Source organism: Mustela nigripes, chromosome 17 (genome assembly GCF_022355385.1).
Source record: "Mustela nigripes isolate SB6536 chromosome 17, MUSNIG.SB6536, whole genome shotgun sequence".
NCBI classification, from domain to species: domain Eukaryota; kingdom Metazoa; phylum Chordata; class Mammalia; order Carnivora; family Mustelidae; genus Mustela; species Mustela nigripes.
Genome location: NC_081573.1, coordinates 58,868,597 through 58,894,227, shown reverse-complemented (window position 1 = coordinate 58,894,227; position 25,631 = coordinate 58,868,597). Strand labels below are relative to the sequence as shown.

At 65.8% G+C, this 25,631-nt stretch overlaps 3 protein-coding genes and 1 long non-coding RNA gene across 5 annotated transcripts in view; 3 read left to right on the top strand and 1 right to left on the bottom strand.

Annotated features, from left to right (window-relative positions):
• The first annotated feature begins 1,308 nt into the window (after positions 1–1,308).
• PABPN1L (PABPN1 like, cytoplasmic) lies at positions 1,309–4,750 on the top strand. Its single transcript, XM_059381645.1, is given in 10 exon segments — positions 1,309–1,348; positions 1,886–2,194; positions 2,197–2,294; positions 2,611–2,704; positions 3,018–3,085; positions 3,569–3,679; positions 3,811–3,894; positions 4,231–4,373; positions 4,444–4,463; positions 4,466–4,750. Coding segments are annotated over 10 exon segments (1,158 nt in total). The 3' UTR covers positions 4,657–4,750.
• Positions 4,751–4,850: 100 nt separating this feature from the next.
• Positions 4,851–8,083, top strand: LOC132006111 (uncharacterized). The gene is made up of 3 exons (XR_009400985.1): positions 4,851–4,921; positions 5,006–6,395; positions 6,832–8,083. It is a non-coding gene; the product is annotated as an uncharacterized LOC132006111 (long non-coding RNA).
• A 97-nt stretch (positions 8,084–8,180) lies between these two features.
• On the bottom strand, positions 8,181–12,019 carry TRAPPC2L (trafficking protein particle complex subunit 2L). 2 transcript variants are annotated; one of them, XR_009400984.1, is made up of 5 exons: positions 11,924–12,019; positions 10,361–10,533; positions 9,520–9,607; positions 9,165–9,309; positions 8,181–8,392 (listed from the first exon to the last, which is right to left on the bottom strand). XR_009400984.1 is itself a non-coding variant. In XM_059383791.1 (5 exons), exons 1-5 carry the CDS (start codon positions 11,954–11,956, stop codon positions 8,347–8,349), a joined length of 420 nt encoding a protein of 139 aa, XP_059239774.1. In that variant the 5' UTR covers positions 11,957–12,019; the 3' UTR covers positions 8,181–8,346. The 2 variants fall into 2 exon arrangements, 1 of the variants encoding a protein (XP_059239774.1); XM_059383791.1 differs by having other exon boundaries at positions 9,230–9,309.
• A 99-nt stretch (positions 12,020–12,118) lies between these two features.
• Positions 12,119–25,631, top strand: part of GALNS (galactosamine (N-acetyl)-6-sulfatase) — a 22,235-nt gene continuing 8,722 nt past the window's right edge. The window contains exons 1-9 of the mRNA XM_059382545.1: positions 12,119–12,253; positions 15,652–15,775; positions 16,245–16,319; positions 16,848–16,950; positions 19,330–19,473; positions 20,424–20,490; positions 20,567–20,694; positions 21,006–21,145; positions 22,803–22,906. Of these exons, the coding sequence (XP_059238528.1) occupies positions 12,134–12,253; positions 15,652–15,775; positions 16,245–16,319; positions 16,848–16,950; positions 19,330–19,473; positions 20,424–20,490; positions 20,567–20,694; positions 21,006–21,145; positions 22,803–22,906 (1,005 nt within the window). The 5' untranslated portion in view covers positions 12,119–12,133. The remainder of the gene's footprint in view (positions 12,254–15,651; positions 15,776–16,244; positions 16,320–16,847; positions 16,951–19,329; positions 19,474–20,423; positions 20,491–20,566; positions 20,695–21,005; positions 21,146–22,802; positions 22,907–25,631) is intronic.

The following is a 25,631-nucleotide window of genomic DNA, read 5'->3' as shown; positions in this document are numbered from 1 at the left end:
TCTCCCGGTCCCAGGCAAGAGACAAGGCCCTGCCCCATGGGGGTGCTGGACAGATGGGTGATGTAAGTTGGGGTGTGCGTGGTGACGGACACCCTGGCTCAGTTCACCCACAGCCTCCTGTGCTCTTGCCGAGCAGAGTGAACTTCCAAGATCTGGGTCCTCAAGGTGATCTGGATGACCTTGGGCCCCGGGGACACCCAGGCTTGTGGCTGTGCCCGGCACCTTCCCCAAGACCCTCCCAAGGGAGGACACTGAGGGAAGGGACACCTTGACCCCAAGGAGCCAGGGTGTCGCGGCCAGAGTGTCCCGGCTCCCAGGGCAGGTCCTAGCCAGATTCGGATGCCCAGGGCTTGGCATTCCTGGTGTGCTGGCAGCCCCTGGGAGGAAAGGCTGTTATTAATACTTGGGCCCAGGCTTGGAACATGATGTATTTTGAAAGGTGTCATTGGAAAGGCCAGCGTGGGGGCGAGTCTGTACCCCCGCCAGGCGGCTGGCGGGAGCCCCAGCTGGGCCTGGTGTGTCAGCCGTCCCAGCAGAGAGCAGGCTGACGGCGTTTTTCCATTGCAGAGATCTGAGCTCAGACGGAGGCTGGCGGGGGGCCCAGCCTGAGTCCAGCCGGCTCTTGGCTCGGACACAGCCACCGTGGTGTTCTGCCTCCCATGTGGAAGTGGAGGGAAGGGCCCGGGCTGCAGGCCCTCCACGGGGCCTCGGACCCCCAGGAGGCAGAAGACCCGGCGGCCTCGTGTTTCAGAATGGCTGTACTTCCATCCTCACCAGCCAGCCTTGGGCCAAGGCCCTGTCCTCAGTGCAGACACAGATGCTGCCCTTGAGGCACCATGACCTGCCCGGGGAGACTGAGGGGGGTCCTGGCGGAAGGAGGAGCAATGAGGGAGGCTTCCCGGAGGCGGCGGCGCAGAGGTTGCGCCCACCGTCAGTGTGCGTGGCTGTGTGGCCTCTGGAATGGAGGCAGTGTGGCAGCAGGGAGCTCCTGGAGACAGTGCAGCAGCGACAAGCGCTCCCACGCCCTCTGCCCCGTTGCGGAGAGAGTCTGTCCTGGGTCCAGGGCCCGCAGGCCAGCATCATGTAAGACGCAGCTCCCCACAGTTCAAGTCCCCAGGGAAGAGACTCCAATGAGCCCAGCGTGGACCTACCAGCTATGGCCTGGGGTGGGGGGCTCTGGGCCAGGGTGAGCAGATATGCCCAGAGGAGTCCCCCATAAACACGAAGCAGGAGCCCCACTGAGGCCGAGGCAGGCTGAGGCCAGCCAGAGCAGTCACTCCAGCGAAGACAGATGGGAGGCCAGGGCACATGGGGACACGGGCCCACAGCCGCCCTCCAGAGGTGACAAGTGAGGACCAGAGGCCAGCCCGGAAGCCAAGCGGCCTTTGGGCCTCCAGTGTCCATCACAGGTCTGCACCTGACTCGACGTTTACGACCTGTAGTCAGGGAAGGACTCCGGCTCCCCCCTGCCATCGGGTCCAGAGTGAGGGCGCGAGAGGGGCGTCGGTGGGGTATCCGTCGGCGTAGCAGGAGCCGGGACGGGGCCCTGCCCTGTGCACACCATGGGCCTCCGACCTCCTGTGGCACACGCCCTGCCCTCACCCCCTGCCAGGCCTTTGCTCACGCTGGTCCCTCTGCCCACACCGTCCTCTGCCCCAGCTCTGCCTGACCAGTCCCTCTAGGGCAGCCCCGTCTCTTCCAGGAGGCCCGTCCTCACCCCAGTGCCGTCCTCGCTGCTTGTGCGCACTTAGGAATCCGCTTCTGCCCGTGTCGTCCCACCCGTGTCGGCCCCTGAGCAGGTGTGGCGCGGAGCGTGGCAGAGATCACGCAGTGCAGACCTGCCCAGCCCTGCCTCCCGGCGCCCTGGGGGTTCCTCCTGGGTGAGGAAGACGGGGAAGGGCCCAGAAGCCGGGGCTGGCGGTCAGCCCCGTGGGAAGCCTTTTAAGCGCTCTAGTGGGAGCAGCTGGCCTGGGGAGGCGCTTAAAGCCCTGGGGGAGGGCAGGTGCTGGCGCAGAGCCAGGCGGGCAAGGGAGGCCGCCAGCCGCCACCCACGTGGCGTGTTGCCGCGGCCACACTCTCTTCCCACCCCCTACTGAGGCCTGGCTGCAAAGCCTTTCCAGGGACCCTGAGGCCCAGGACCGGGGAGCCCGGAAGCCCGCTCTGGGGTCAGGGGGTGGGGACAGGAGGGAGGAGGAGCCAGGGAAGCGGAGGAAGACCAGGAAGATGAAAAGGCAGGCTCCCTCCTGTCTCTCTGGAGCGGGGAGGACCTGGCTGAGCGCCCCAAGCCTGACCAGGTAACGTCCACGCGGGGCCCAGCGACCCTGGCAGGGGCTTCAGGTGCTTCACAGATCAGAGGCACCGACGGCTGCAGCCCTGACCCTTTTCCAGGCCACTGTTCGTGACCCTGAAGAGGGTCATGGGTACGTCCACCCCTGCAAGTCCAGGGAGGAAGGCAGGGCCTCAGCCCACACGGCCTTCCTGGTCCTCCCGGCATGTCCCCTTGGAGCCAGACCCTGAGGACAGACAGGGTCAGGCCTGTTCCCCCTCCCTCCCTCAAGAGGAGCCTAGGGGCCGTCATGCCTCGGGCTCAACCCAGGGTCGTGCGGGCAGGAGCTAGAGGCCATCAAACTGAAGCTGTGGGCCATGGAGCAGACCCAAGGGCCGGAGACGCCCGGGGCACAGGGGCCGCAGTGGCCCCGCAGCTGCTGAGCCCCGAGGCAGGTAAGAGCCGGTGGCCCGGCTGCCACCTTCCCTGGTGGGTCGGCCACGAGTCCTTGGACACTTGGCTCTGAGCCCCTTGCCCCACAGTGCATCTGGGTGGGCTGCAGCTGCTGGGGGCTCGGTGCCAGTCCACGGGGAGGGGCCGGGGTGCGGTTAGCCCTTCAGAACAGTCCCTGGGGGTAAGCCTCTTCCCCAAGGAGCGAGAAGTAAGCCATGAACGTGAGGTGTCTGCCCTTAGCACCTGCCTGGAGCCCATGCCTGCAGTGAGACCCCTATCTTGAGGTCCCTCTCTGTAGGTTGCCTGTGCCCCTGGACCCCCATGGAGAAGGTGGAGTTGGACCACAGGTCCCTCCATGCGGGCAATGTGAGTCCGGGCAGGGGCAAGATGGGGCCCCTGCCGTGGGTGTCCAGAGTTGGCCACCTCCTCCTGGCCTTGAGGATTAAAGAAAGGAGCCACAGGCCCAGGAGGGGAGAAGCCAGAGGGCAGGACCTGACTGGGGGGTGGGCTGCCCAGGATGGAACGTGGGGCCTGTGTCCTCAGGCATTCTGGTGTCCCGACAGAAACCATTCCATGGGAAGTCTCCAGCTGGCCAATCACTGTGGCCACAAACCCCACTTTAAAAAGGCCCACGTTATCTGGGCAGGCCAGATGAACTTAGGGGGTCATCTCCCACATGGAGAGCACACGTCTGTCTCCAGTCCACCCACAGCAGGGGTAGGGAACCGAGACTGTGGCAGCCACTTCCACCTCTTTACTAAGAAAACTTGCGGTGGGAGCCCCTGGGGGGGGAGGGGGACAAGGCTTCTGCAGAGGCCCCTCCACACCGGGAGTCCATACCTGTGGCAGGTGGACTACGGGGGCACAGCAGAGGAGCTGGTAGCCTACTTCAGCCCCCGCGAGGAGGTCCGCCGGATCACCATCCTGTGTGCCAAGTTCTCCGGACACCCCAAGGGGTCAGTGCCAGCCAGGTGGTGGGGAGCAGAGGGGGGGGCTCTGGGAGGAGACCTCCGGGGGCCCAAGCGCCCTGGGGTACTACAGAGCCCCGACATCCTGTGGTGACTCCCACTTGCTCTGTCCATCCGCCCCAGCTATGCATAGAGTTGGATACCAAGAGCTCAGCCCAGGCCCCCGTGGGGCTGGATGAGACCGTCGTCCCCGGCCGAGTCATCAAGGTGTGTTCCCTAAACCACATGAACCTCTGACTCCCTGAGGAGGCAGGAAATTCGGGCTCAGGGAGGCCACGATCCTTCTCCAAGTCCCCAGTGTCTGTGCTCAGGGCCCAGCGGGTCTCCACTGGATGGGGCACGGGCGGGGAGGGGGTGCTGGGGGCTCCCTTCCCCAGCTGGACCCCTGGGGGATGCCGGGACCACAGGGGCACATCACCCGCCCCTGTCTGCGGCTGGACAGTTCAGGTGTGAGTGGGAATTCTGGGAAGGTTGGAAACAGGTTAGGGTCTGACGCCCCAGAGCTCCATGCCCAGGAGCTGCGGGTCGTAATTACCGCTGCAGTACCCGCAGCGCACCTGCCTGGGAGCCCCCAGCGAAGAAATCCAAGAAGTCTTCCTGGAGGCAGCTTTAGCCCTGGGCTCTGCCGCGCTGCGGAAGAGGCGAGGAGAGCAGGTGTCTCCGAGGGAGTCCGCCTGCGGCGCCAGGTGCTGCCCAAAAGGGCCAGTTTGCCGGGGACCCGCCCCACGGACCGCGGGGGCTTCCGAGGACACCCAGGCGCCGGAGGCGGACTCTCCCGCGCAGCGGCGTCCGGGGCGGGACCCGCTTCAGATCGCGAAGGCGGAACCGGGGGGCGGGGCCCGAGCCTGTGCGGACTCGGTGGGGGAGGGGGCCGCGTGGGGCCGGGGGCGGGGCCCCGTTTCTCCGCGCTGGGGCGGTGGAAGCTCTCTCCGAGGTGTCCGCAGGGCAGAAGGGCGGGTGCGGTTTTGAGTGCGGCCGCGGTGGGCCCGGGGTCCACAGCTGCGCTGCCCGGGACTCACTCCGCGGCGCCCCAGCCCGAGCCACGGGTCGTGCGTGGAGCCGGGCACCGTGGGGTGGGGGTGGGGCCGGGGCTGGAGGTGGAGGTCGGGCTGGGGGCGGCGGGGGGTGGGGTGGGGGGCGGTGTCCTGCACCGGGTAACGCTTCGGGCAGGTTGCGCCGAGTCGGCCTGGAGCTGTCCAAGTCTTTTTAAGAAAAATAGAAACATATCTTGACGGTAAGCGTAAGATTACATCTGAATAGTTTTTTAAAAGCTCATGACAGCAGGCCTCCCCTTTATTCGCCTCTTCATCGGGTGCAGGCCTGACCGTGAAAGGCCGGTGATGGGTCCCAGACTGGGCCCTGCCCTACTTCCCAGCCAGGAGCCAGCCCCCTGCTCCGTGGGGAGCCGCGGCTAACTGCGTGTCCAGCCCAGGCCTGGTGGCCTGCGTGGTCGGTGCTGCCCCCCCCCCACGGTGAGTGACCCAGCGTGAGGCCCTGTGGGAGGGCACGCACCTTGGGCGCCTGGCCCCAGCCTGGCCCTGGTCAGAAGTTCAGAGGGCAGAAGGGAGGTCCCCATGCTGGGCACTCCGACTGCCGGGGCTCTGAGGCAGGCACAACCCACATCCCCCCTGAAGGGGCAGTACGTGCTCCTTCCCAGTGCAGGGCTTGGCGAGGAAACTCTGGAACTAGGTAACTAACTGCCAACCAGCCCTCACTGGGCTCTTCTAAAGCCTCTCACCTGGTTGCCCTACCTACCTATTCCTGACCCCAGGGACAGAGCTGCCCCCGGCTGCCAACCACCAGGGATCCACAGGTGGGGTCAAGGGGACTGGCCACCCCTAGGCTCTCCACCCGCATTGGTCTCTGGCATCCTCTCTCAGACCAGCTTCATAACCCCCATGATCTGGGGTCAGGTCTGCCCTTGAGTGGGGTGGAGGATTCCCCTGCGAGAAAAGGTCCGTACCCTAATTTCCAGAACCTGCGAATGGGACCTTATTTGGGAGGAGGTCAGGATCATGCTGGGTCACCTGGGTGGGCCCAAAATCTAATGAGACACATGCCCCCAGAGAGGCTGCGGCGACGGGCCGGGGGTTGCAGGGCTGCATCTGAGCCAAGGAACCCGGGTGGCTGTCCAAAGCTGCGGAGGCCTGAACCACATACCCCCTCAGACCAGCCTGGAGGAGTCGGCCCTGATGACCCCTGGATTTGACTCTGGCCTCCAGAACCTGGGAGTACCGCTTGCTGGCTCACGCACATGTGCGCACCCATGAGAAGGCAGGAAGGCGGGGCTGTCAGGGCAGAGCCCGGGGTGGCCCTGGGCGGCGTGCTGTCAGGGCGGTGCAGAGGAGGCACATGCACGGGACAGAGTCCCCTAGGCTGGAGCTTGTGTGGCACCAAGCAGGAGACACGGGTTCCTGCCCGCTAAGCACCCAGGGGCTTCTCCCCTCCTTGGTGAGGGGGGATTTGCTTCCATCTTGAGGCACTCACCGTGCATGCTGGCCTTTCTGCAAGGTCCTGTGGGCAGTCTCCCCACCCCGCATCGGGTTCCTTTTCAGAGTGTTTCCTGACCCCTTCTGTGTGGCCGCTCTGCGGAGTGACCTAGGAGCTCCTCCTCTCCCTTGGATTTCGGGCCGAAACAGACCAAGACGGAGAGGGGATGAGGAACACTCCTGACCCGGGAGCCGCACGGGTGGTGAGGGCTCCAAGAGGTGAGAGCTGCTGAGGGGACTCACGTGGCTGTGCCTGGAGAAGGCCGAGACACACAGGCTCCCTGTCTGGTCCGGGGCAGAGGGAAGGACAGGGAACCATCTCCCAAGCAACCCCAGTGTGACGGACTGACCGGGCGCGGCCCAGCTCCTGGCTGCGGGGACGGGCAGGCGGTGGCCCCCAAGGAGGCTGGCCTCAAGGCAGAGTGCTTGAAGGTGACAGGAAGCCCCCATCGGACGGTTCCACGGGCGGTGTGTGGGCCAGCTCGTTACCTCTGAGCCCTGCTTCTCTCAGGCTTAAAATGGGGATGCCCTGCAACCACGGGTCGGAAAGCCTGACTGCAGAGTAGGATTAAGGGCTCATCTGGCTGCACCTACGGAAAGACCCGAATAGCGGGGCCTTCCACAACACAGCGGTTCACTTTATCTTCCTCTACAGGATGCTGACTGTAAGAAGTCCAGGCCCCGGTGAGCAAAACCCACGTTCCCTCTGGCTTTCTGCTCCCCATCTGTAGGAGAGAAAGCTCGTCCTCATGCATTCGAGGGGGCTGCCCTCGCGTCAGCCATCACATCCAAGACGCGGAAGGAAACGAGGAAGGCCGGGGACTCCACCTGCTGGCCGAGTCCCCGTCCAAGTATCTCCAGTGCCATCCGCTCACGTGCCGTGATGACCCCCGTGGTGGATACGGAGAAGCGGAACTATCTTCCGTCAGTCACCTGTAGCCAACAGCAACTGTAGCGCTCTCAGCAGGGAAGTAAGCCGGCAACGTGCGGCTGCCCACGGCCACTACGCAGACGGGAGCAAATACTACGGAGCGTGGCCGAGAGGGCACGGCTGGCACGAGAACCAGTGCCCACCGGTCGTTGCCTCAGCCCTCCGCTAGGCCTCCCGGTCCACCTGCGGTGGGGGGGGGGGGGGGAGTCCGGGAACTTGGGTTTAATACCCGCTGCTGACTGAGTTCTCCCTCTGCTTCCGACCTGCGAGCACGAGTCCTGTGCTCCGCCGGCGGGAAGGGCAGACGATGCGAAGGTGTCCGGCTTCCACCCAGACGCAGACCGCCTTCCCCGCTGCCCAGGGGGCCCCCAGCTGCCTCCCTCCTGTCACCTTCTCTGGCGCACTGAGGAGGGGAGGGAGGGACTCGAAGCTGTCTTGGGGCCCGTGACCCAAAGCCAGGGTGCTCAACAAGCGACTAAGGGCACGAGAGCCGGGCCAACCGGGAAGGCACAGTCACGTGCACTTGGCCGGACAGGCCTCTGGGGAAGCAGAGTGCAGGAATCCAGTCACCTTCGGCTCCGTCCCCAATGGGACCCTCCCCTCCCAGCTCGGGGGCCTGCCAGGGCAGCAAGTGAGCGGGGACTCCTCTAACCCAGCCGGGCCCCAACCGAGAAAGAAGCCTCTGGGGCTTGCTTGCTCCGCCCTCAGAGAGCCGGTGGCACCTGACAACCCACGTCAAAGCTCCCGGGCTCTGTGAGGGGGGCCTCCCGAGGCCCGGCGCAAAACCAGACCTACGCAGGCCCCTCCGTGCAGGGGGAGGTGTGTGGGCTGGGCGGGGGTCTAGACCTGGCTCTGGCCACGGAGGCCTGCCACACCTCCCCGCCAGGTCAGCCTCCGAGCACAGCCCACCCCAAGTCTCCCTGCACCTCCGTCAGCTCCCCCTGCAGCGGCAGCATCTTCAGGGCCGAAGCGCCGTGGGCCTCCCACCGCCCTCCCCGAGCTGTGCGGTGCCTCAAGTGCCCCGTGCCACCCCCTCCAGCTAAATCCTCCACTGACACAAGGAAAACGCCAAATCCGATCCCAGAGGACATTTAGTCTGCACGCAGCACGCCGGAGACCGTGCCCCCAGCAGCAGCACGTCTGTGAGGCCCAGAAACAGGCAAGCGATCACGGATGTCCGCACAATGATACAGTCATGTCCCCAGGGCCTCTCCCCCACGACAGCGGCAGGGCTGTCACTCAGCACACCTGGACCATCATGGATGTCACCATGCTATCGAAGGCCCTGCGGAGAGAAACAGCCATCAGAGCAGCCCCACCGGGGACCCAGGACCAGGACAAGCCCTCCGCAGTCACATACTTCTGGGCTGCGAGGCCAGTGTCCCGCCACCCCGGCAGGGGGAGGCTAGGTCTGTGCCGTTCCCACAGTCCCGCTGGGGCTGGCTCTCCAGGGAGGGGTAGGGGGTGGCGGCTGTCCCTTAGCCGGGCAGTCTGGGAGACACAGGAGAGACCAACACCTGCTTCTCTCACCCAGGACCCAGGATGAACTGAGACCAAGTCCTGGCTGAGGGCAGGTGCCACGGGCAGGGGTGACCCCGCGCTGGGCCACGCAGGATCCTCTCATCTGCTGGCTCGGAGGAGCCCCTTGGGAACCACGTTTAGGAATGTAGGGGATTCCCGGGAGCAGATTCAGAGCATGCGCACCAATGCTTCCTTGTAAGATCTCTGTGGAGTCCCCCGTCATGCCTCCATCTCTCAGAGGACCACGTGCAAGACCCCTATGATCCGGTTCCCTAACCCCCCAAGTGCAGCACCAAAGACAAGAGGGCATTTTCTCACAAAGGTCCGGTAACACGCCTGGGCCCCTACTGGGTTCCGTGGGGGCCCTGGGACTGACTGGGCACACCTGGGAAACCAAGAGGGCAAGGTGTGTGCCCTGCACCCAGTCCTCGTCTGTTTTATATGTCGGACACCCACGTAAGAGTTTACTGGAAAAACAGGGTTCTGCTGCGTCAGCGTCACTGCTTAGAGACACGATGCCCAGCGCGGACACAGACCTTCCCTCCCGCATGCTGGTAACTGCGGCTCTCCGCAGGGAGGGGCTGCACCGCAATCGGCTCACCGGGACTGAATGCGGTCCCCGGGGTTGTAGAAGGGGTTGCACATCACGTCCGTGTACGAACTGTGCAGCTTCCGGAACATCTGCGACAAGAGCCAACGGTGTCGGTTCACGGTACACACGGCTGCTGCGACTGTCCCGACTTCTCAGCATTTGAAAACAAAGTGGGAAAGAGAAGGTGTGCCAGCCCAGGCACGGCCGCAGACCCCCCACTTACGCCGTGGATCTCGCTGTCCGGCAGACCCCCCACACTCCCACTGCGGGTCCCGTCCCACAGACCCCCCCACACTCACACTGCGGATCTCGTTGTCCCGCAGCGCTGTGTTGGAGGAATCCACCACCATGACGAACTTCACCTTGGAGTTGGTCACGTAGCCGTACCTGCAGAGCTGGTTAGGGAACATGCGTTTCTCACAAGGACTCTGCGACAGTACAAGACACGGCATCACGCGGAGACGGTATGAGCCAAGGGCCATCTGTGCACAGCCCCTGCCTGGCTCCAAGGCCGCTTTGGAAAAACAGGACACCATACAAAGACCCCAGGCTGGACCTGTCCCACAATACCAGGAGGACCCCACGGGACCCTGCCTAAGGCACCCACACCACGAAATCCCACTTTATCCGATAGAACAGCGGCTCTCGGGCAGATGTCCCGGAGGGCAAGCGACAATTCTACTCATGGAGCTGTCTTTGCACTCCATGGGTTTCGTGCCACTTACCCCCAGGGACTGGTCAAGCTGTAATGGTGGCCTGTGGGCTGGGCCTGGTGACAGAACTGTCCCTCCTCAGAAGCGGTGGCCCAGAGGACAGAGCCTAGAAAGCCATCCTCATGGGAATGGAAGCGGAGAGGCCCGGTTCTTCAGTGTGCAGACTGCCACACTTCTCTAAGGAATTCATGCCCAGTTTCTCCCACATTATCCCCCAAATAAAGTAAAAAATGGCGTGAAGTCTTCATTGGTCTCAAGGAACCCTAATTCCCTGTTGGGTAAAGCTCTTTCTTTCTAAGCGATATTGCGTCTTTCAAGGTCACCTGATCCTAAGTGCCCTTCAAAAGGAGAGGCGGGATCTCCAAATATGGAACCCTGCTGGGGGAGACCGCCTGCCCGCAGGCGCCCCACCAGGTATGAAGGATACACCTTGTGGTCCTCTGTGGGGTACAGCAGGCCCAGGTAGAGCTCCCTCTGGTCCACCAAGGCCTTCCCCATGGCAGAGATCTTCTCGTCCACCACATCTAGGGACGTGTGTACCATGTAGTGGAATTTCAGCTCATTCTCGGTGGGGCTGCTGCGGATGTAAAGAGGGTAGTTCTGCAAGAAAGGATGCCAGGACTGAGGTGCCGAGAAACCACCCTGGGTCACAGGCCTCAAGGATGAGGCCTCAGCACACTCAGGACGGGGGACTGGCCAAGAGCCCGTTAGCCACAGGGGGACACACTCTCATTCTCTAAAACCTATGGCTTACTCCTCCAAGCTGCTACAGGGGTGTCTCTGGGGAACTCAGTCTACGCTGGAGGTTTACCTCTTGCCTGCACGGGGCATCCCTGGTGGGCAGAAACAGTGGGTTTGAGCACAGTGTGACAGCAACCCTGCGGCTGGAACAGTCACTCAGCTTCTGCGCAGGGCCCAGTCCTCGCATGTGCTCTCCACCCGGCCGGTAAATACTGACCATCCCCCATCTGTGCCTACTGCAATGCCTTCACCTCGGCACAGGCACTGCTCTGCCCTCACTAAAGCTCGTCCAGGCTCAGCTCCGACTTCCCTTCATCTCTGCATGGCCAGTTCTTTCCACCCTAACGCCAGGGGTCAGTAGGGTCTTCCCAGGTCTCCCACATGCCCCATTCACGGATTCTGTCCCGTACCTGGTGCTACACAGACACCATAAACACGATGCTGTCCCTGAGCTAATGGACAGTCCACAAACCCACCAAATAAATAACGTCACGTGCCAATACGGCAGAAGAGGCCCTTGAAGAACTTCTGTAAGGCCCGCCCCATGGGCCTGGTCTTAGAGAAGACACCGGACACCGACGCTGTGTGCTGCAGGGAACCGTGCGCATGGCCAGCCAGCTCAGGCTGAGGGTTCCGACACAGCTCTCTGGAGGAAATGACCCCCACGGTGGCCAGCTAAGGCGGCGGCAGTGGGTTCCCAAGCGCACGGGCCCAGAGAAAGCAGAGCCCGTCGCAGGAGCTGCCGGGATCCCACTGGGCCGAGCGGCTGGTTAGGGGAGAAGGGGATGGGGCGACTGAGCTATCCCGACGCTGCCCTAAGGCCATCCCGACGCTGCCCTAAGGCCAGGGGAGCCACTGGGGAGACCCGGGGCCGGGCCGGGCCACGCTGCGGCTTCAGAACGGCACCGCGGCCGCTGCGCGGAGAGGAGGCCGTTCGCCGCGGGGCGGGCGACGACGCGGCCGGACGCGCACGAGCGGACAGCCAGGCTGGGGAGCGGGACCCAGCGCGGCCCGCGGACGGACGGCGGCGGCGCAAGCGGGGTCCGGGGCGCTGTGCTCGCCCGGGGCTGACCCTCCAGCCGCGGCAGACGCGGCCCGGGCGGATCCCACGCCCCCCGCACCGTCCCCACCTCGGCGCGGCGGAGTCCTCGGGGCAGGCGGGAGGCCGGGGCCAGAGCGGGGGTCCCCGGGCCGCCCCCGGCCCCTCGGCGGCCGCCCCCGGCCCCTCGGCGGCCGCCCGCGCACGCACCTCCTTAGCGATGACCGCCACGCACACCGCCATCTTGGAGGCCCGGCGGCCGCGTCACGTGACCCCGCCGCGAGTCACGCGGCCGCCCCGGCCCCGCCCCGCCGTCCCGGCCCCGCCCCGCCGCCCCGGCCCCGCCCCCGGGAGAGCCGCCGCCGCGCGCCCGCCGCTTCCTGCCTCCGCGCGGGCTCCGCGGCTCCCGCAGCGGTTGCCATGGCGCGGGTCGGCGCGGGCACCGGGGGGCGGCTGCTGCTGCTGCTGCTGGGCGCCGCCGGGCTCGCGGCCGTGGGCGCGCCCAAGCCCCCCAACCTCGTGCTGCTGCTCATGGACGACGTGAGTGCGGCCGCCGCTCGGGCTCCCAGGGGCGGCCCCGGGCGACGCGGGGCGGCAGGGGGCGGCCGGCGGGGCGGGGCGGGGAGGGCGTGGGGCTGGGGGCGCGCCCTCGGGGCCGGGGAGCGGTGGAGGGCCGTAGCGGGGCGGGCAGGAGGGAGGGTCCGTGCGGCGCCCAGCGGCCCCCTGGATCCGGGTCCGGCCGTCGGCGGTCTTGCCCCGGCAGCGCCGGACGGATGTGGGCCCCGCTGGGCTGCCCGGGGACGAGCCCTCCAGCACTGCCCCCTGTCCCAGCGCGGACCGACAGAGGGGTGGCCCAGACCAGTTCCCCAGCACCCCCCCCCGGGGTCCCCTTGCCTTCCCCCCAGGCACTGGGTGCGGAGCTGACCGGGACCCAGGCCCGTCTGCCGGGAGGTCCAGGATGTGCCCTGCCGGGGACTGTTGCTGTCTCCCCCGCCAGGCTGCCCTGGGTGGCTGGGAGTTCTGGCCCTGGGTCACGTTTGTCTGGGTCCGCTGCTGGGTGTGTGTGCGGCCCCGCGGTTGGCAGTGAAGTGCAGGTTTTGAACTCGGCGTGAGGTGTCGGGGTAGAGCGGAGCACAGACGCAGGCCCGGGCGCCTGGTGCCCCTCAGGGCCTGTCTCCCGTGCGGGCCTGCGCTCCTCAAACCCTGAAGGACCCCGCCACGGTAGCAGAGCTTCGGCGTGCCTGGGCGGGTAGTGGAGGCCCCTGGGGAGGTTGGGGACGGGTCTGCGGAGAGCCTGAGGCCTGGTTCCGCAGGGGTTTTCAGCACGGCCCTGACCTCCGGGGAAGGCCGCGGCCTAGGGCTTGAGTTCCGGCACTGAGGGCCGGTGACGTGATGAGTTCTGCGTCTGTAGCCAGACCTCCACGAAACCCTAAGGAGTGCGTTTGAGGGCTTCCAGGTTGGTGAACTCACGGAGGTGCTGGCCGTGGGACCTCCCCCTCCCCTCGCCCTGGGTGTCTCCTCCGTCTGCTGTTCCTGCCAGGCGTCCTTTATGACAAACTGGTAGTAGGAAACAGGGCACGTCCCGGGGTGCACAGCAGATGGTTGAGCCCCACCAGAGGTATGGACACTCTGGGGGCACCTGGGTCGCCCAGTCAGTGAGGCACCCGCCTCTTGGTCTCAGCTCAGGTCTTGATCTCAGGGTCGTGAGTTCAGACCCTGCTCACCGGGGAGGGCCAGTTGGGGGGCAGAACGGGGGCAGTGGTGACGGGGCTCACCAGCCCCTTGACTTTTCTGGGGGCGCCTGTCAGAGGCCAGGCCGGCAGCTGTCTCACCGTCCTCGGTGCGCTCAGGACCGGACGGGTCCCCCACGGCTGTGTGCTGAGTTCAGAGGATGCTGACACTGGTCTCCCGTGGATCTTCCACCCTTCTTCGCGTCTGGCAGGGCTGGGGTGGGCAGGGGCTTAGAGGCCTGCTCCCGAGCGCCTGGACACTGGCTGTGTCTTGGTTCTTTATGTGTACGGCTGGGGGAGTGCAGTCGGGCTGAACAGAAGCAGCTCCAGGGGGAGTGCAGCGGGCCTGTGGGTGGGGACCCGCGGGAGCCGCCGGAGCTGCTGAGCCACGCGCGTCCTTCTACACATGTTGATGTGAGTCTGAGGGCCCAGGGTGGCCCTTCACGGGCAGCAGGGAGCAGCTGACTCAGAAGTCTCCAAGCTCTAGGGGAGGGGAGGCCGGGCCGGGCCCCAGGAAGGGAAGTGAGTCCCATGGCCTCGGCCTGCCCTGTGGGCAGCTGGGCCAGGCTCCAACCGAGCTCGTAGGCCCTCCCGCACCCAACTGGGGCATGTGAGCCCTGTCCCTGCGTGTCCGGCCTCCAGACTCTTGTCACTCAGGGACATCGTCTGCCCCCAGCTCAGCCTCCATCCTTCCTGTGGCCGCACCTCCCTCGGGGGCTTGCTCCGTGCCAGTGCCTGTGGCCCCCGGACAGAGCAGGCATTTCAGAGATGTCAGGATAAGCCGTGCCGGAGGAATCCGGAGCTAAAAGGCCAAAGGGACCAGCTGCCGCTGACTCAGGAGAGCAGGCCACGGCCTGCAGGGGCCTGCGCTTCGCTGACAGCTGTGCCAGGACGGCGCGCGGGCTGCCGGCCTGGGGTCACGGGCTTAGCTGGGCAGGTTTGTGGGCTCTCGTGAGCTCCGCGCCCTGTGCAGCCACATACAGTCCACTTGAGGCCATGTTCATTGGCCCCTCGGCAGGCACCTGCCTCCTCTCCCCAGCTCCCACGACCCACCTCCTGGCCTTCTGGACCTGCCTGTTCTGGCCTTTCCCGGAAACAGAACCCCACGGCGCGCGGTCCTCGAGGTGACCGTGGCCCCCGGTGTCCTGATTCCCGGCCCAGCCGTGTCCAGTGTGCCTGTGCTGCTGCCCAGGGCATCACCACTGACCACAAACAGGAAACTCTCCAGCCCCAGTTTGAGGGCCCAAGTCTGAAGTCAGGGTGGCAGCAGGGGCTCCCGAGGCTCCGGAGGAAGGCCCTTCCTGCAACGCCAGCTCCGGCGGCTCCCGGCGGTCCGACTGCGTAGCCGTCCCCCAGCCCCTGCTCTCCCGCGCTCCCCTGTGCCTGCGTCCCGCCGCCCCCTGTTCTTCTGCATTGGATTTGGGGTCTGCCTTAGTCCCATGAGTCTACCCAGGCCGGTCACACCAGCAGCATCTGCTTTTTTTAAAGTGGGCTCCGCTAGCCGGGCGCCCGGTGCGGGGCTTGAACTCACGACCGTGAGGTCAAGGTCTGAGCTGAGATCGGGTCAGACACTTACCTGACGGAGCCCCCCAGGCACCCCTACACCTGTGTTTCCACATACGGGGCCATGCGTAGGTTCTGAGTGGACATGACCTTCGGCCCGGACCGCGCGGCTAGACTGCGGTCTGTGTGTCCACCAAGCGGATGTCGTCCGTGTGTCCACGGAGCAGCTATCGGATGCCCAGTGCGTTTGCTCTGGGCTGTCGTCAGTCATGCCTCTGTGGACACTCATGTTGTTTGTGTCGTTGTGCCTGGTGCTTGTGTCCTGTTCTTGCGGCTAGACCTGGGAGTGGAACAGCCAGTCACGTGGCCACACTGCGTCTCCCTGGGTGGGGGCCTTGCCGCGTGTTTTCGGTCTCAGTTTGTGCACCAGCTCCTTCCTGCGCTGTGTTGGTTTGTGTCCCGAGTTGCCGGTTCCCGGGGAGCCGCAGGTGCTGGCGTCAGAGGCTGAGGAGCAGCGAGCATGGGGCCGTCCCCGCTAAGCCGGCCACAAAGCCACTGACAGTGCCCACGGCCCGCGCCGGGCACTGGGGTGTAGTGAGGATGCTGTGGCTCGTGGGGCACAGGACGAGCAGCTCCTGGCTGAACTCTCACCTTCCCCCAAGACAAAAGGAGATCTGTGCCACCTGTCCATGCTCTTTTCTGCAGATGGGGTGGGGCGACCTGGGAGTATATGGAGAACCTTCGAGAGAGACCCCAAATTTGGACCGGATGGCTGCAGAAGGGATGCTTTTCCCAAACTTCTACTCAGCCAACCCGCTGTGCTCGCCGTGTAAGTTGGGGCTGGCCCACGGGCACAGGGAGCGGGACCAACACTCGGGCGCCTCCCGGCTTCCTTCCAAGCAGAGCACCAGGCGGGCTGCAGGTGGCTGTGGCAGCCCTAGCCCTTTCCCGTCGGGGTCTCAGCACGTTGGGGCAGCTGGGCTCCGTGCTGTCACAGGCCGCCAAGGGCACGGAGCATGTCGGGTTTGGAGGCAGAAGTTGCTGCCAGTGGCACGTGCTTTCCTCCTTTCCCAGAGTGGAGTGGCTCAGGGTGGTTCGGGACAAGTGCCCCCTCCTCCCAGGACAACCACCGTGCTGGGAAGGTTCTCTTCCCCCAGGAAGGGAAGGAAGGCCGGTGTTGGGGGCGTGCTGTGCCGTGCGCGTAGCCCACTAGGCTGGTACTCTGGAGCTGCCAACGGGAGGAGGAGCGTTGCGAGCTGGCCGTGGACGCTCATGACATTTCTGTTTCCTCGGTGTAGCACGGGCAGCTCTGCTCACTGGACGCCTGCCCATCCGCAACGGCTTCTACACCACCAACGGGCACGCCAGAAACGGTACGCAGTGCTGCAGGCAGCACCCGCAGCACAGGGGACGCGGGCCCGGGTGGGAGGGATGTCTGCCACCATTCTCATGCGTGACCTGGCGTCCGCCGGCCAGCTCTGCGAGCGCCAGCTGCTTGCCTGGGCTCAGAGGCTGTGTGTGGAGGTGGCCCGTCCTTCAGAGCAGGCCGCTGTCAGAAATGCGCGTCGTCAGTGGAGAGGAAACGGGCTGAGTGCTGGTCCTCCTGGGGACTTGGTGGAGAGTCCAGGCTCCTTCCCGGCCACTGCTCTGCCAAGGACAGTCTGGGCAGACACCGCTTATGGCTCCTTCCCTGCTGCTGTCCTGTGCCCAGGGCAGCCCAGCACCTGCGGCTCTGAGCAGGAAGTGTGCCAGGCCAGCCGTGCCCTGGGGTAGGAAGCAGAGGGAGCCCGTGCTGGCCGGTCGTGCCCTGGGGTAGGAAGCAGAGGGAGCCCGTGCTGGCCGGTCATGCCCCGGGGTAGGAAGCAGAGGGAGCCCGTGCCAGGCCGGTCATGCTCTCGCAGCCTACACGCCGCAGGAGATCGTGGGTGGCATCCCGGCTGAGGAGCGCCTGCTGCCCGAGCTGCTGAAGGGGGCCGGCTACGCCAGCAAGATCGTGGGCAAGTGGTGAGTCCTGATGCTCCTGTGGGGCGTGCGCAGCTGGTGCGTGAGTGCAGGGTGCTGTCTGGGGGGGACACGGAGAGGCAGCCAGGAGGCGGAGGACAGTCCCTTGGTGGGGGATCGTGAGGGCCCTACGGTCATGACGGCAGAGGCCCCCGTGGCGTGCGTGTGTGTCGTGCCTGCCACTGGGAGCAGGTTCCACGGGGATCCCCAGGTGTGCAGCCCGGGAGGCAGATGTGAAGGTCACAGGGTCTCTGCTCCCTCTCCCGAGCTGTGGGGCTTCTGGAAGAGAGCCAGTCCGCCCTCCCCGGGGAGCCTTTCTGATGTCCAGCCATCCGTCCCTGTCCATCACGGCACCGTGGCCCCTCTGCCCTTAGTTCTTCTGCTACTTGCTGGCACTGCCTTCTCGAGGACGGGCTCCCCGTGCACAGCACTGTGGTCACAGCAGTGGGAGGTCCATGGAAACCAGGGCACTGAGCGTCGAGAATCCTGGTGATCCAGGGGCTGCGGGACAAGTGCTTTCTCGCTCCTGAGTCTCGCCGGGAGCCGTCCTGCCGAGCGGTGCTTGGAGGAGGTGGTGGCAGAGCACAGCTCTGGGGATGCTTGTCACCAGCCCAGGCCTGGGCAGTGCCCGGAAAGCCCGGGGAGACTGCCAGGGCCCTCTCTGTGGGGAGCCCATGGGAGGGATGGGCCCTGTGATGCGCGGCCCGGCAGCTGTGCCCTGGGGCCAGCAGACTTCCCGGGGGCGGGGGGTGCGTCTCAGTCTCAGGGGGGTCCGTCACAGGGCTGTGGCCTGCACTGAACTCCTTCCTCCCAGCCCAGTGCCACGGAGCCAGACTTCCGTGGCTTAAGCAAGTCTGGGGATGGGTGGAGGCTGGATTCACATGAGAACCCCCTCCAGCCGCCCCTGTCCCAGGGGACTGTGGGGTCCCGAGGGACTGCAGCCTGCTCTGGCTCACCGGCAGGCGGTGCCGACCCCACTGCTGTCGGGAGCCGACAGCCTAGCAAAAGCGGCCCTTCCAGCGCCTGTGTGTCAAGGGAGGCCGCCTGAGCTGGTGGGTGTGAGCGTGCAGCCACGTTGGCTAGCCAGCGCGTCCCCCTCCGGGCCAGTGCTGGTGGGCGTGCGGAGAGCTGACCATGCCGGAGCAGCGGCCCGGGCTGACCTGAGACGCGGAGAGGGAGCACAGAGCGCAGGGCGGGTTAGGTTTCTGCAGCGAGCGGCCGTGGTAGCACCCATGGCCCTGCCCCCAGCGGAGGGCCCTGCAGAGGCCAGAGCCGCACCGTGGCCACGCGGCAGTCGGGAGGCAGAGTGTTTGAGAACCAGCCATGGGAGCCGAGGCCCCGAGAGACACACTTACCGGCACCTTCTTAGACCCTAGCACTGGGCACCTCAGTTCTGGCCCCACGTGGCCTACCCACCCCACCACGCCGTGCCGTGCCATACCGCCTTGACCAAGTGACCAGTGCCTGGGCATCTGCGCGGGCCACCAGAACACCTCTGAGCAGGCAGTGGGGTCTCCTGGTCGCCTGCTCCAAGGCCTCCCCAGGGCAGCAGAGGAGGGAGACCCTGCTTTCCAGCTTGTGTGGCCGTGAGAGGCCCGTGGGAGCCCACTGGCCCTGTAGAGTTGCTGTGCTCCCCAAGAGCCCATGGGCGGAGCGGAAACCCCCGTGCGTCTGCACCGTGTGTTCTGAGGAGCAGACGACTCTGGCTCAGGGACTGCTGGGTCCTCCCTCGGCTGCTGCTTGTTGGCAGAACCGACAAAGGGAGGGTCGTGATGCCTGCAGTCCGGAGAGCCTGGGCTGGGGAGCGCTTGGCCCTGGTCACCCTGCGGGCATACGTATCCCCGAGCGGGGCCCTGGCGCTGGGTTAGTGCGCGGCCTTGGCAGGTCCTGGAGTGTCCCAGGCTGTGATGAGGCCAGGCGAGGACGGTCAGCTCCCCCAGGGCCGCGCGGCCGTCTTTTGGGGCGTGATTATGCGTATCTGGGGGAAGAGGCTCTTGAAGACCTTACTGTGAGGGCCGGCGACCGGCTCAGTCCCGGAGAAGGCGGAAACTGTAGAACCGTCCCCAGAAATGGAAGAAGGAAGAAGCCAGAGTGCGGAGAGTTCTGGGTGGTTTCTGGCTGCTGTGAGACAGCTCACTGCGTGTCTTCCCTCAGCTCTCGCAGCACTCCAGAGGGATGCCTGAGCATCTCTGTGCCCAGACACCCACTGTGGCCAGGGCCGTGGGCTGTCGGTGGGGGTGGGCGGGGTCCTGGCGCCCACCTGGAGGAGGACGTCTCAGGGCGCCTGGGGCTCAGCACACACAAGGCAAGGAGCTGTCTGTGCTCAGGACTTTGGGGTACCCTGAGAAGGGGTCCCTAAAGCATCTGGGTTCCCGTTTCTAGGCATCTGGGCCACAGGCCTCAGTTCCACCCCCTGAAGCGTGGGTTCGACGAGTGGTTCGGGTCCCCCAACTGTCACTTTGGACCATACGACAACAGGGCCAGGCCCAACATCCCTGTGTACAGGGACTGGGAGATGGTCGGCAGGTAACGGGTCCCTTCCTGCCCCGCCCCGCACGCGGCAGAGCTCAGCCCTGCCCTCTGATGCCCTGCTGGGGGCGGGGCGGGGGTTCTGGAACGGCTTCCCAGTGCTCGGCTTTGTCCGCCGGCGGTTCTGCCGCAGGGAGAACCACGGCCTAGGGCTGCTGTTCGAGCCGCCCACAGGGGACTTTAGCGTGGGAGAGGTTAGGACCCCCGAGGTGTGTCACGCAGCACCGTGTTCTGCTCCTGAGGTTTGGTTCCTGAAGCCGTTGGGTGGCCCTGGGCTCCGGCTCCGAGGCCATCCGCCTGCACCAGGCTGGCCCATAGCCCTGTGCCAGGAGCCCCCCGGGCTGCTCCTTCCTCAGGAGCCCGCCTGGAGCTCTGCTGCCTGAGCCGGGCGGCTCCCCAGGCTCCGGTCTGGCCGTGGGCCTGCCTTCACGGCGCCACAGCATGTCCCCGCTTGGTCAGCTCCGTTCTGTCTCCAGCTTCATCCCGCCCACCTTTTGTGTGGCTTCACGGTTTCGGTGGAAGTTCTTGCATTGGGGCCAGAAAGCTGGGTTGGGCCCGTGCGTTTCCAGGACAGCCTCGTTGAGGGAGAACGTGCCCCGTTGGAAGCAGGGTTCGGGGGTCCTGGCGCGCTCGTGGTGCTGCGCAGACACGGCCGGCTCAGAGCGCCTGTGCCCATGAGCTGCGGCCGGCCCGGGGTGACCGCGGCGCCGCCTCTGTCAGCCTCCCTGTGTCCTCACACGTGGCCGCTGCCAGGTGGGGGCTGCCATGGGGCCTCGTCCGCGACCGGCCCGGGGCCTCCGGAGTGGCGCACGCCTCTGGGTCGTTGACGCGCGCGGGCCGCGGTTCCCTCGCCCTGTGAGCGGGGCCTCCCCGCCTGGGACTTCAGGGAAAGGAGCTCACTTGGCTTCCGGGAGGCGGATTTTTGTCTGGGTCTGTGTTACTTCCAGATACTATGAGGAATTCCCGATCAATCTGAAGACCGGGGAAGCCAACCTGACACAGCTGTACACGCAGGTGACGGACGCGCGGGCTGGGCGGGCGCGGGGGAGCCTGGCCTCCGGGCAGACGGGTAAGGCAGCATCTCCCCCAGGAAGCGCTGGACTTCGTGCAGAGGCAGCACGCGGCTCGGCGCCCCTTCTTCCTGTACTGGGCCATCGACGCCACTCACGCGCCCGTGTACGCGTCTCGGCCCTTCTTGGGCACCAGCCGGCGAGGGCGGTGAGTCCTTGGTCCTAGAGACGTGGACCCACCCCGGAGAGCTCGGCTGAGCGTGATTGGCTCCAGGGACGGGGCCCTCGGCCATTCGGTGTCAGTTACCCTGACGGGAAGGGAGGGCAGCTCTCGTGCTTCCCCGAAGCTGCCGGCCAGCGCGATCTGCGTGGAGGCGGCTGCGCGGTGTGGCGTGTCCCGTCCCGGGTTAACTCTGGGGACTGACTTCTCTCCCTCTCCTCTGAAGCCAGCCCGTCCGGTGTGCTGTCCGTCCCCGCAGTCGTCACTTCTCTGCTCACGGACGCCCTTTCTCCCCTTAGGTATGGGGACGCTGTCCGGGAGGTTGACGACAGTGTGGGGAAGATCCTGAGCCTTCTCCGGGACCTGAGGATCGCAGAGGACACGTTCGTCTTCTTCACCTCCGACAATGGCGCTGCTCTCATTTCTGCTCCTAAACAAGGCCAGTGTTCCAAGCACCTCGCCTCCCCAGATGGGGCTGCCCTTGGGACACTGGGATCTCTGAGGCTCCGTCAGGGCCACTCAGCCCTCCTAGGGGCCCCGTCCAATGGGGGAGATGCCCGCTCCCTTCCCAAGAGCCCGTGTCCAGTGGGAAGACTGTTGCCCAGGAGACTTGCTGGGGCATCTCCAGACCTCCTGGGAAGTGGTGTCTTGGTGTCTTGGACCCAGCCCCTACCCCAGAGTGCGGGCTTGGCTCAGCGAGGGAGCCGCCGCAGGGCCATGAACCCCCGGGGCTGCTCGGCAAGCTCGTGGACTGTTGCACCTTGGGGAGCAAGGGGTTCCACCTGGTGTCCTATGTCCGTCCCCCCCCTTGTCATGGTACCATATCTTTTTGTCCCATTTTCCCTTAGCAGGGCCCTGAGTCACTCAAAGGGCTCTGGAAGGAAGGCCACGGGGAGCAGGAAACCCCAGGGGGACAGGCCTCGGCAGGGAGGTGCTAGGGGACCATGCAGTCGGGGGAGCCCCGTGGCTGGTATGGGTACAGATGGGGTCAGGTGAGAAGGAGTCTGCTGACACCGAACAGCAGTTTGGGGTCTGTGTCCGGCTGGTCTGGGGCCCCAAGGGGCCATTCAGGGCCCATGGAGGGACCTCGTCCTCACCAGGCGCTCCCTGCACTGCTGTTGGTCCCAGAGGTGAGGGTGGGACCCTCTGCATCCCTCCCAGCAAAGACCCGGGACCTGGCTGGACACCGCTGTCCCTGCTGTGCCTCCGGCTCTGCGCCAAGAGCCCCAGATGCGCAGCCGTTGCCGGGACCACCAGCGGTGCCCCATCTTCATGCCTGAAGTAGGTGCCGGTTCCCACGCACGCAGTCCACATGCTCGGTTGTAAGAACACAAGTTTGTGTGTTCGCCTCACCGTTTGCGACGCGAAGTAGACAAGCAGTCGGGCCTCGTCGGTGCGTCTGAGCCCCGCGAGGCCCCCGGAGGAGCCGCGTCTGTCCTCGCCGTCCTGCGATGCCCTGCCGCACGCTCGCTTGTCGCCCGGACACACCCTTCCTTGCTCTCTCTCGGGCTCTGCCTGCGCTAACGCGGGGGGCCGGGGTGCGGGACCTGCGTAGGAGCAAGAGCACCGCCTCTTCTGTTCCTCCCGGGGGCCGGGCTCGTGGGAGCCCCGGGCAGCAGGCGGTGGCGGCAGCAACGGCCGTTCGCCCTGGACTCTGGGAGGCAGCCAGCCTGGCCAGGGCCCTCCGCCCTCTAGCACTTTCCACGCGTGTGGTTCAGGAACCGAACCTGCCCCGTCCCCAACCCACTGCTGGGCCCCAGAGGAGACACATTTTGATTGGACCCTCCCCACACACAGAGGGGATGCTCGAGGACGGGAACACGCATGTCTCACAGTCCCTGAAGGCAGCCGTGAACCCCACTGAGCTGCTCCCACTGAGCTGCCTCAGGGACATAGTGTCACTGCCTGACCGTGTCCAGGCATCTGACCTTGACCTTGAGGCCTGAACTCTGTGTCTGGTCCTTGCAGCAGTGTCACCCGAGGACCCAGGAAGGTTGGGGGCCGTGGCAGATCCCTCCTGAAAGCAACAGGCCAGCAGGGGGACGCCCTGGGGACTCGGGGTAGGCGTCTGATGCACGACGACTCTGTCTCCCCAGGCGGTAGCAACGGCCCGTTTCTGTGTGGGAAGCAGACCACGTTTGAAGGTGGGATGCGGGAGCCCGCGATCGCGTGGTGGCCCGGGCGAGTCCCTGCGGGCCAGGTGAGTGGCGCTCAGACCGGCCGCTCCACACCGGGAGGCGGCTGGTGAAGGGCAGGTGGGGCGGGCAGGGGGCTCAGGGGCGGTGTTAGCACCTGCCGTCCGCTGACGAGGCTGCCTTCTCAGTGAACGTGGCGGTCCTGACTTCAGCCAAGTTAAGCAGGTTTCTTTTCTGCAGGACTCGTCAGAGCTTTAGTGTGCTAATGGACCTCAACGAGCACCCGCAGGCACAGGGCATACCGAGTCCCTAAAAGCTTGCTTGGCCCCAAAGGCTCCCCCGGCCACTGGTCCCCTAGCAGCCTCCCAGACACCGGAGCCCTTTCCTGCCCCAGAGCTCCGTGCTCTGCCCCTGCCTCCACCAGGAACCCCCACGCAGGGCCTTCTCTCCCAGGGCAGCTCAGTTCAGACTCCAGAGGAATACGGGGTCTTAGGGCACCCGTTTTGAAATACTCCTTTCCCGGTCTCCGAACCGGTCTCTCCCCTTCGACGCCCCCAGGGAACGCTGGTATTGGTGCGGCCCTCACAGCAACAGTGCAGGGGCATTGACTGCCCCGCGGTCTCTGTCACAGGGCCGCGCTCCATGCCTTCACGACACCCTCCTCCACTCGGGCCGGAGGTCGGGAGACCGGCCGGGCCTCCTGGGCCAGGCTCACAGCGTCACAGGGCTGCTTCCTTCTGGAGGCTCCAGGGGAGGGTCCGTTTCCTCGTCTTTCCAGGGTCCTTGAGGTGCCCACGGCCCTCCCTCCGTCGTCCAGGCCCGTCGAGTTCACCGGTCCCTCTGACTCTGGCCCCCGGCCACGTCCCGGGACCCAGAATCCGCCCCACCTCCAGGCCCGCTGCTGCAGCCTTGATTCCCTCTGTGCCGCGTGGGGAATGCACGTGGGGTCTGGGAATGGGGCCGTGGACCTCAGTGCGGGGCGTTACCCTGTCGCCGTCGCCGTCGTCAGCACTCCCACGCCACGTGCTAGCAAACGGGGCCCGAGGAGAGGAAGTGACTTGTCAGGACCGCTGGCGTCCCCTGTGGCGCTGGGATCAGGCGCCAGGCGTGGGGCACGGAGCCCACCCTCCTGCCCAGGCTCCCCCACAGCCGCACCCTCTGGGACGGTCTCCATGGGGACTTCTCTCCCCGGGGCCAGCTCCAGTCTTTGGGAGCCTCCGCCTCCAGCCCTCGTCTGCCTGGCTCCTCACCCCTCAGCCCTGTCCCTGAGGCGAGAATCCAGGAACAGCCGGGCAGCCTTCCCCGCGCCGGGTCCCATGGCACACGCTGAAACTGAGCCTGACGAGCGGTGAGGCCTGCACCCTGCGGCGACCACAGGAGGGCTTCGCTTACCCACTGTGGTTTGCCCACCGTTTCCGGTACTCAGGCCCCTCCTGCCTGGGGGAGGGACCGCCCCCGCGTGGGGTCTTAGCAGTGCCGGTGGCACCAGCAGGGACTCTGTGTGCCCACAGCAGTCTGATGGCGTTTTCCTAAAGACGTGACGCATGTTGAGAGGGTTTGTCCTTCAGGAAGTTTCTCTGCGTGCCCCCAGCTGCTCTGTGCTGACAGGAAGGACGTCCGCTGTCCTACCCCACCCACACGCAGTCTCTTCTCTATTTTGCTTGGCAGTTAAAGTATTGGGATTTCTTGATTTTTCTTTTCTTTCTTCTTTTTCTTGTTGCAAAACAAGCGTTAGGGGAGAAGCCGCGGCAATGAGATGATGCCGCCGGCTCCTGCCTCTACAAGCCCACGCAGAAGGTTCCAATCAAACACCAGCTTCCCATTTCCCCACACGGGGCTGCTGAACCCACAGTGCAGGCGGCCGTGGCCTGTGCGCTCCGTGTCCACACGGAGTTCCTCGTGGCGGGGGCGTCTCACGTGATCCCAGGGCAACCGTGAGGGACCCCTGGGGACTGGGAAGAGCGGCTGGAGGTCCCAGCCAACAAGATGCCCACAGATGCCCACCCCGCCAAGCTGACTCTCCGGCCTCCCCCGAGACGGCCCTCACCCCAGCTCCAGGCTGCTGACGCCGGGTGGTGGGGTGAACCCGGGGGTCTCCAGATGAGGCAGAGCTGCGTCCAAGGAGCAGACGTGCATCTTGTGGAGACCAGCACGTGGCCCTTGGCTTAGAGTGCTCCTCTCAGACCCGTCTCGCTGGGTGCCTCGACTGAGACCATCCCGTTCGGGCCCGGGTCGTCCCCAGCCAGCCGCCCCTCCTCCGTGCTGCGCTGGGCCTCGCGGTCTCCTCTCCGCCTGTGCTCCCACCTGACTCGGGAAGCTCCCAGTGGTTCAGTGGTGACAGATGGGCTCAGAGAGGCATCAGCAGGCCGGACCCCACCGGTGTCTGCCTGCCCGTCTTCTCACCTCTGTCTCATTCGTAGTCCCCACCGACACGAGGACTCGGGAACTGGGGATGGGACAGTTGGAATCCCCACTCAGCCCTAACCTCCTGAAGCCACTCTCCCGAGGAGGAGCTCGCCCCTCCCTTGCAGGGTTGTGAGGCCTGAGGGTTCGTGTGGCGGCCCACGCGCACTGACCTGACCCTCCAGAGCGTGTGGGGCTCCGGGACAGCCTGGAGCGGGGTCAGACTGCAAAGGCAGGGCCCGGAGGAAGGGCCTGGGCCCGGGACGTGTGCACCGCATGTGGACATCGGGCAGAGAAGGCCTCTGCCCCCTGTGTGTCCCCGGCGGCCGTCCGGTCAGGGCGGGCTCTCCGAGTGCCCCCGCGTCCGGTCCTTGTCCCGGCGTGTCC

Coding starts and splice junctions, on each gene's coding strand:
- TRAPPC2L (XM_059383791.1), bottom strand. CDS start 11,956: ATGGCGGTGTGCGTGGCGGTCATCGCTAAGGAG. Junction 9,608..10,360: donor CCCACAGAGGACCACAAGGT/GTATCCTTCATA, acceptor CCAGCTCTGCAG/GTACGGCTACGTGACCAACT. Junction 8,393..9,229: donor GGGGACCGCATTCAGTCCCG/GTGAGCCGATTG, acceptor TTCTCTCCGCAG/GGCCTTCGATAGCATGGTGA.